Genomic DNA, 9,850 nt, shown 5'->3' with positions numbered 1-9,850 from the left:
AAAAAAAAAAAGTAGGCATATTATCATATGTACAATCTTTACCTGAAAAACTTCCAGAAATAAAAGACAAGTAGAAAAAGGGTCTGAAACTCTTCACAGTTTATGAAAGTCTTAAGAACTCAGTTAACAACTACTCTATTTTTTTAGTAAGAAACTACCAAGTCTGTCTTTTTAACCAAAATACAGTGATGATCTACATAATACAGGAAACAATTTTTAATATAAAATATTCTTTGAAATAAATAAAATAGCGTCAGAATATGACTAGATATTCTGAACTCCTCCCAGAGATCCTCTCTTATGGATTGTTGGCATTTTATTCAGTCTCCATTGTTTGTAAACTTGAGAATCCTATTGGACTAAGAAGAATGAGAATTTGTGATGCTCTTTTGAATGTAACATTTAGTTAATGCTGAAAATTGAGTAAAAACTATTTCAAGTAAAACCAAAAATTGATGCAATTCTTCTGTTCCAGCATAACTTTTCTTCAAAATAAAAATTCTATTTTCTAAGTGTTATTCCTAAGCAATCTCCATATGTTATCAGAGATGTTCCACAAATAATAAGACAATCTATAGTCTGCTTCTAAGAAATGTAATTTTGCATATAATAATATAATATCATGTTTCTTATTTTTTCCTAAGAAATTTAGCACTGGGAACTTGTTACCACACTCATGCAAACAGGAATATCTTAACTAGTCTTCAGCTATCCTGCTCTGAACCAGAACTGTCACCCTGCCAGTGTAGAAGTCCATAGTATAAAACACCTCATTCTGAAGCTTGATTTTGGTTTTGTTTCTTGCCTCTCTCTTTAAGCTTAAGTTTCATTCTTACTAAAGCACTGTTAAAAACCAAATGAATTTTCAGTTTATACCTCATCTAATAAAATACTTTATATTGAGACTCTTCCTTTCTTCATTTATAGTGATGTGAAGTGAATTTTCCCTTTCATTTCTTGTATTTTACCGTAGAGGAAAATTCAACTAAAATAACAGAATGCCTTAAGGGAGTGAATATATCTAGCAATGGTCTGGCATTAAAATTTTCTGGTTGGGCAGCACAATTGTTTAATTGGGAATCTCAGTGACAGCTGAACAGCCTTATCGCTTGGGTCAGCAAGCAGAGGTGCTTCAATCTGTCACCTATCAAGAATGATGCTTATCAGGACTAATCTGTTTGCATAAAGAACGTTTGTGTTTCTAGTAGTATCATTGATGTTTTCTGATATTAAATGGAATAGACACTACAACACTGAAAGAGACAAAGTTCTCTGCATAGGCATATCTGTAATTCTTTGTTTTCTGTAAGCCAAATGCAAATGTAATACTACTCCAGATACTGCTCCATCAGAAGTTCCCAAGATAACCAAAAGTAAGTGCCCATTTCCTTATCTCAGGAATAATATCTTAACAAAGACTGAATTCTAATGACCAGACTTTTTGCAGAGCATGTCATACAGTCTCTGTGTTAGCTTCTAGGCTTCCTAATAGATACCTCAAAGAGTCTATGATGTTTTTGCATGTGTTACTTACTAATGTGTAGAAAATTTTTTAAGTTCACTTTTTCTTTATTCTGTCTCTTTTACCCATCTTCCTGCATTGTAGCAAATTAGACGGCCGGATGAAAGCAAAGGAGTTGCTAGTAGAGTTGGATCCCTCAAAGTAAATATGTTTCTAACATTTTTTTTTTTTTTTTCAAGATTTCGTCTATAACCTACACTTCTTTTTAGGAGGGTGGTGGGAGGGAGGGGGCTTTTTCCATTTTTCACCATCCCATTTTTTTTTTATTTCAATATTTTTATTGGCTGTTGGGTCATATTATTTTTTGTTGTTGTTTCAGCTACACTTAGAGCAACCAGCTGAAGGCAAGATGCCAAATAACTAGCTTTGTATGGCACCATAAACAAGAGAAAAGGCAACTGCCTCATTCAAGGTGCCTATAATTGGGGTTCTAGAGTAAACCGTTCCTCTGATGGATGTCACTGACTGTGTGTTAAGTTTCTTACACAGACAAATAAAACTTAGTTTCATAGTATCTCCCTTTCTGCCTTTTTTTGTAAAAAAGTAATTAAATGTTATTTTTTTGTGACATTACTCTTTTAGTTCATTCTAGAAAATTATTGTGAGTAAATAGCCCATATTTAACATGTATAATCATAATGACTACAAGAAAAGACGTTTTATATGATGCTAGTATAATGATTCCACATATAGCTAATATTAAATATTCTTAGTTTTCTGTTTCATTTTTTAATTAAAAAATAGATACATCACTCATCTGTATATGCAACCTGCTAATCTACAATTTAAAGATTTAAATTGGTCATCCCATTTCTAATTGTTGAATATCCATTTGCTTAATATATCTTGGGCACTTCAGTACTCTTAACACTTGATCACAGTAAAAGGTAAACAAGCTATTACCTTTAAGAAATACAGGCATAGCCATTGATCACTCTTAATGCTGCCATGAGAAATGCAAGGTAGAGCATCTGCTGAACTCTAAACATATGCAGAAGGACCTCCTCCTCCTTCTCCCAACGCCCCCCCCCAAAAAAAAAACCACTAAACACTCGCCTACGTCTTAATTCTATTTATCCTTTTAGCCATAGTAGCTGTTAAAGTAATCAAAATGCTAGATAATTTACTTCCCTGCAATGTCCCCCAAGTTCCTTAACTACTTTGAGGCCTATCATCATTTAGAAAATTTACATACTTCTAATATATTTCCATTTAGTAATTTATAAAACACAAATTTCTGCACTCTTTCCTCTCCTTGCCTCTTCTGCCTTCTTAGTTTTACTTTGTGTTGTTGTTTGTTTATTTATTTGCTTGTGCACACATATGAGTGCACATGGATGAAGAAGGTGTGTTTGTATGTTTGTGTCCTTTATTCCAGATCAGCCATCCTCTCTGTTCTCTAACACTGCTTTATAGTGGGTAGATATTTTTTTCAATGTTGTTTCACTAATAATCAAACGGGATAGAAAGCTTTGATTATATGCCTATATCAAAAACTAGGCAATCTAAGATTATTCAGTCAGAAAAAAATGAGTTTGTGTATCCTGATGATATATTAGTAGCATTCCTCACTGTCTACCTGTGAGGTATCATATTTTACCATTGTCTTTCAGGGAAGATAAATTCATTATTGTTTGGACCATAGATTATGACTCATTCAAGTGAAAGGTACAGTACAAGATACCTTTTTAAAAATTACTAGTAGTGAAATAAAAAAGAAAAATGGCGTCCATAATTGCAGCACCTGTTGTTGTAAACTGGATTGTGTGTGCAAGAATGTGTGTTTGTGCAGTTATCTTGAATTTCAGTGTTTGGTTATATAGAACTGCAAGTTATAATTGTATGTTTATTGTTTTTAAGTGTATATACAGTGTGATTATGTATATACGCACAAACACACACAAACTTATATGCTTAAGAACAAAAGATGTATGTTAGGGTTTGATCAGTTTATTTTAATATAGGTACAGCCTTGCCTCTGGAAGCTTGTTTGGAAAGCAGAAGTCAAATTTCATAATCTTTAAATATCTTTACTCCATTTTCTACCAAATAATTTTTTTTTAATCTCTAAGGAATTATAGGAATAGTTACTTTCTCTCTAATGCTTTGAAAAGAAAAGGTGTAATTAAACAAATAAAACAGTGACTTGCAAGTTGGGTTTATTGAGCAATATATTCTTGTGTTACACAAATATCTTTAATGCATTGAAATGTTTGCTAAAGGCAGTGAGAAATGTATAATGCTATGATCTTATTTTTAAAAGGAAAAAGAGGAAAACTGAAAAGAGAACAAATTGCTTTTTTCAATTCATTTTCTGATGTTTACATGTAGCTCCATCGAAAGCTGGAGGAGCTCAGAGATCACCTAGAAGGCAATGTGAAAGGATACTCTCTCAGAGTAAATGTACGATTTCACTTGTTGGTTTTTTCCCCCTAAACTTCTGCTGACTGGTAATTCCAAATCTGATTGGTTTGTCCTCCCATCTCCATCTTTTTTCCTTTCTGTCTTCTTCCCCCTATCTCACTCTTTCTTTTCTAGCTGCAGCTTCATGCTCACATTTTTGAAACAAAAATTAAACCTAACAGAGTAGAGGACCCTTAAGCCACACTAACATTGCAGTTGATTTTATAGCATTTTGGTGCCATTGCCAGAAAAAAAAAGGCACACTTTCTTTTCAAAGTCAGTGTTTCTTATACATATTTTTCTAAGGGTCTTTTTCATTTGGAGTTTTACCATTGCCCTTGTCTTCTGCCCCTTGTTGAATAATATATCAACAGGTGTTTAAATTGCGGGTTGGATGGAGGGGCATAGTCTTGATGGTTCAATTTCTACTGTCCAGGAAACTGATCAATATTACCATATCATGTAGGTAATCAGGCAAATAAACACATTTGTTCTGCATTAATAACCTTTCTTAACTCAGATACTTCCGGAATAATTATAAGATGCCAATCTTGTTTGTTTTAAAATATGAAATTTAGGCAGTTGAATCCTTACAGGAACATTTTCATGTCTCATCTTACTGTATATACATCACATTGTTGTTGTGAAGTGCCGATGAGTCGGTTCCGACCCATAGCAACCCTGTATAGGATTTCCGAGGATTAGCTGGTGAACTTGAACTGCCAATCTTGCCGTTCAAACGGCTTTGCAGTCTGGCGCATTAACCCGCAGTGCCACACCAGGACTCCATACATCACACAGGCAATATTAATAGTCACATTTTTGTGATAGTTCAATTTTTGTTAATGTTTGGTACTTCTGCTTATATATCTTTTCGTGAAAAATGGGAGGAAAATCTCTAAAATGGTTTATGGTATAAATATAGTAGGAAAAATAAACCTAAAATATTACACAATAATCTATGACTCTGTTTAACCCTGACTTCCTATTCCTGGAATTTTTAAACAAGTCCCAATGAATTCTAGCTCCTGATTTACCTCTCCAAAGATTGCTGCCATACATTTAATTCATTTTACTATAATAGTCTATAGCAGTAGTTACAAAAAGTATAATAAATATTGGTGGTTATGTGCCGTGGAGTCAGAACCAACTCACAGTGACACTGTACAGGGTTTCCAAGGCTGTAAATCTTTACGGGAGCAGAAAGCCTCAATTTTCGCCCGTGGAACAGCTGGTAGTTTCGAACTGCTGACTTTAAGGTTTGCAGCCCGATTCGTAACCACTACGCTACCAGAGCTCCTTATAATAAATATTAGTGATGTAATAATTTCTCATCTTGTTTTTAATTATATATCATGCATTTTTTCATTTTTAAGTGTTGGTTGAGTCAGTTCTGACTCATAGCGACCCGGTGTATATCATGCATTTGTTGTTGTTGTTGTTAAGTGCTGTCGAGTCAGTTCCAACTCATAGCGACCCTATATAGGGTTTCCGAGGAGCAGCTGCCATATGTGAACTGCCAACCTTGTGGTTCGCAGTCCAGTGCTGATCCTACAGTGTCACACCATGAGTCCATATCACACATAGACATGTATCTGTTTACATGAAATTTTGTTAGCTACAGGAAGGAAGAAGAGAATTAATACATGTCTCATCTCTCTAATTCTCTCTCTAGAGTCAGCCCTTCTCTTCTATGCATATTCTTATACAATATGAAAATCATAATCCATAGAAGTTAATCCATTGTTAAAAGAAAAACATTAGTATGATTAAATCAGTTTGAACATAGCTAAACACTATTCTAGAAACCCCTAAAAAGAATCTAGTAATATTCGTATACATGGTGTATGAATATATTAAAAGTGCTATTTTTTCTTTCAATCAATTCAACTAGAAAACTGAGAGTTGTTAAGGTCTCTATGGGAAGGAGTTAGTGTTAGATTAGGGCCATATTTCAATTCTGGGCTTTTAAAATGAGGTTATCTCATCAAGTCACTCTTCAATTATTTTTTTTAACCACCTGTAATGACTTAACATCTTCATTTTTTATGTCATTTCATTGGGGCATACTTTTTTCTAATTGCTTTTTTCCTAGAAAGATTAAATATGAGTTTTTTCATTCTAAGGATCCTGTTTACTAGCAAAGTATGGAAAAAGTACTGTCAAACAGCAAACATCTCTTAGTTCTTATCTAAATATTTCAGGTTTTTCCTTCCCCTTTCATTTATCCTACCCCAGTCTGCCATGTGTATGCTTTGTATTTTCAAAATTTTGCTTAGAAGCTAAATAAATAAAATAAACCTTGTGCCAACAATTGTACAAACATATTTTGCTTAAAGTATAAGGTAAATTAATAGACAGTGACTATTCCGTTTTCTAAAACTTCATTGTAGTTATCCACATAAAAAAAGCAAGCATATCGTTGACTTTTAATTCATTGAAATAGTGCTATTTCAATAGGAATATAATATTCAGAACTATATGTTGCCATCTAAGTATTTAATGTAATAATAGAGAGGTGAGCAATCATTCCAAGGTTTTAGAAGAGATTTAATTCAATCATTAATGTCTCATTAATGATCTATGTTGTTGTTGTTGTTGTTATGTGCTGTGGAGTCGGTTCTGACTCATAGCGACCCTATACAGGGTTTCCGAGGCTATAAATCTTTATGAGAGCAGAAAGCCTCATCTTTCTCCTGCGGAACAGCTGGTAGTTTCGAACTGCTTACCATGAGATTAGCAGCCCGATTCATAACCACTACGCTACCGGAGTTCCTTTAATGAGCTATAAAACATACTATATTTTTAGAGTAAAAAGAGAACCCTGTATCTTTATTTATAAAGGTGATAGATGATGTAAAATAGAATATTCTGTTAAGATATAATCTAGGGGATAATATTAAATTTTATTTATTTCTCATAAAAATAGATACTTTTGTATCCTACACTGACTCTTTTATATAAAAAAATCAGGAATTAATAGATTCCTGAATTCTAACTGAAGAATTCTTCATCTTTTCATGGTACATTGTGTAAAGTGTAAATATTCTGTACTTTAGATGTGAATTACTTAATCTTAATTATAATAAAATTATCATCTTATATATAAGCAGTATTAGCTTAGTTTAGTGACTATAAAAAATCTTCCAAGTCTTTAAATTGATGATATGCTGAGAAGAATCATGACTGAAAAATGAAAACAACATTGAGGGGAAAATGTAATTTTCCATTTAGTTAAATATATCAATTTAGTTAGGAGGATGTTAAAATAATACACAATGTTGAAAATTGGAAGAAAGAAAAAATAAGATGATGCAAACTAATATTTTGCTTAGATAAAATAAGTTGAGGTAATTATGAAACAGAAGTTACCAAAGAGTGATGTGGCAAAGGAAAGCCTGAATGTGAAAGAATTCAGAAAAAAAGTTGATAAAAGTGCAATAAATAAAACTGGGTAGAAAGAAAGAAAAAGAGTTAAAAGACCCCTTACCTATGGTTTTGTATTTTCATTTGATACCAGTTTTAGAGAATACTATGAAGGAGCTCTGGTAGCATAGTGGTTACGAATCAGGCTGCAAACCTTAAGGTCAACAGTTTGAAACTACCAGCCACTCCACGGGGGAAAGATGAGGCTTTCTACTCCTGTAAAAATTTACACCCTCGGAAACCCTGTACAGGGTCACTATGGGTCAGAACCGACTTCACAACATACAACAACAATGATGATATAAATTTTTTGTTTTTCTTATAGTCTCTGTAAGGAGCTCTGGTAGCGTAGTGGTTACGAATCGGGCTGCGAACCTTAAGGTCAGCGGTTCGAAACTACCAGCCGCTCCGTGGGAGAAAGATGAGGCTTTCTATTCCCTTAAAGATTTACACCCTCGGAAACCCTGTACAGGGTCGCTATGGGTCGGACCCGACTCGATGGCACTTGACAACAACAACAACAACAATAGTCTCTGTAATATGATAATAAATTCCTATCACAGTGTAAATATGCAGGGGCTTCAAGAAGTTCATGAAAAAATTCTATTATTTTTCAGTTCTATTTTTCCACAATTTTTTGAAGCCCCCTCGTGTATACATATAGATTTTAGCTAAACAAATATAACAAATATGCTAATTATTTAAAGCTTTGAAAAACAATAAAAGGGAAAATGGCTTGTGAAGAGAGATTACTAGAATATAAAGGAAATTTAGAAGAAATATGGTAAAGTAAAAGGAATACGATAATTATTTTTAAGTATTTGCTTTTCTAACAGATATATAAATGTGTGTGGTCTTATTTGTAGTATATATTTGCAGTAAAAAAAAGTCAAACCCAGGGAAAAGTTGGAACTAAGATTATTTTGTGAATAAGTGTTTTGAAAGTGTCTAAATCAGTCAGAAAGTAATCAGCTTTTTTGAAGACTAATTCAAATGTGTAAGAATGAATTTCCTGAATGCCAAAATAGAGTTAGAATGAAATAAGACTGATACAAATAATGAATCAGATCATTAAGATTTTCTGGATTATTTTAAATCAATGTTTTTATTCCAGCCTTGGTTCTGAACTAACTGTTCATATTTTTTTTTAATAAATAGGAACTTACTATCCTTGGGAATTTTGCAATTTCATATGCATTAAAGGTCAGCAAACTGCTACCCATGGGCTAAATTCTATTTTTTTATAGGCCCATACATATGACAGCACTTAACAACAGCAACAACAAACACAACATTGATGTTTGCATTTTTAAATGTTTAGGGGATAAAAATCAAAAGAACATTTCATGAAATGTGGAATTATATGAAATATAAGTTTATGTCCAGAAATGAAGTTTTACTGAAGCACAGTCATGCTCATTCCATTCCATATAATCTATGGCTGATTTTGCACTTCCACAGCAAATTGAATAGTTGCAGCAGAGACCATATGACCCATCAAGCTTAAAGCTTTCTGACCTATAACTGGTTAGTGTGTCAAACATGACTTTGACATACAAATGTTATAACAGAAACTGTGAAATTATATTTATTTTAGAGTTTGAGAAAACTGATCAGTTTTGTGGGAACAGTGTCAGATTAATCTGACTGAAAGCATTTGTTTAAAATAATTGATCCCCTGAGATCTCCTACCTTTATATATTTTTTTTCCATTCTTTTCTCTACTCACTCTCTCCTAACATACACAAAGTAAACCCACCATGAAATTACCATTAAATATGGAGCTATTATACAGATTGACTATAGATTATAAATTCCTCTTCTCTTTTTGGGCTATTTGCAAAAAAAAAAAAAAAAACATATAAAGCTAAATGCCATCCCTGCTTTTCTTATGCATTTTAAAAATGTATGTTTAGCATATTTTTGCTTTATACAGTACATTTTTTATTTATTCTATTACAGCTTAAGTATATTTCCCCTGAAGACCATAATAAGCCGTTGATTTCAGCTGAATTTCCTATTTGTCCTCACCTAAAATCATTATACTTTAGATAGGAAATTTTATACAACTGGAAGAACTATCCTGGCATGATTGAGTAATACACCATACCTTACTATATAGCACTGAAAAGTCTGAAAGGGATCTACATTGAACCAGCCAATTTGATTGAGTGAGGAAGAACAGATAGAGGATTAGCCCTTAGATGAGTAAACATCAGTATTCATTCTGACAGAAATGACTCTATCCTACTAGTTTGTCTCTGTTTGCATGTGACTCTACTTTCTTGAGACAAATTTTAGTGCCATTAGTTCTTTAATGTAGAACATTTTTTTGAACCTGTTGTTTCGTGTTTGGTATTTACTCATTAAAGCTCTGGTTTGTTGTTGTTATTGTTATGTGCCATCGAGTCGGTTCCGACCCATAGCAACCCTGTACAGGGTAGCGTAGTGGTTATTAGTCATGCTGCTAACCTGAAGGTCAGCAGTACTAAACTACTA

The 9,850-nt window shown here is 33.2% G+C and overlaps 1 protein-coding gene across 1 annotated transcript in view; it reads left to right on the top strand.

The window, feature by feature from the left end:
- Window positions 1–9,850, top strand: part of LOC102813504 (gephyrin-like) — a 750,251-nt gene that overhangs the window by 426,697 nt on the left and 313,704 nt on the right. Inside the window, exon 8 of the mRNA XM_006873064.1 lies at window positions 1,607–1,663. Coding sequence (XP_006873126.1) covers window positions 1,607–1,663 — 57 coding nt within the window. The remainder of the gene's footprint in view (window positions 1–1,606; window positions 1,664–9,850) is intronic.

The sequence above is a fragment of the Chrysochloris asiatica genome, unplaced genomic scaffold (genome assembly GCF_000296735.1).
Source record: "Chrysochloris asiatica unplaced genomic scaffold, ChrAsi1.0 scaffold00221, whole genome shotgun sequence".
NCBI classification, from domain to species: Eukaryota; Metazoa; Chordata; class Mammalia; order Afrosoricida; family Chrysochloridae; genus Chrysochloris; species Chrysochloris asiatica.
The sequence above is the reverse complement of the archived record's forward strand: the minus strand, read 5'-3'. Positions and strand labels throughout refer to the sequence as shown.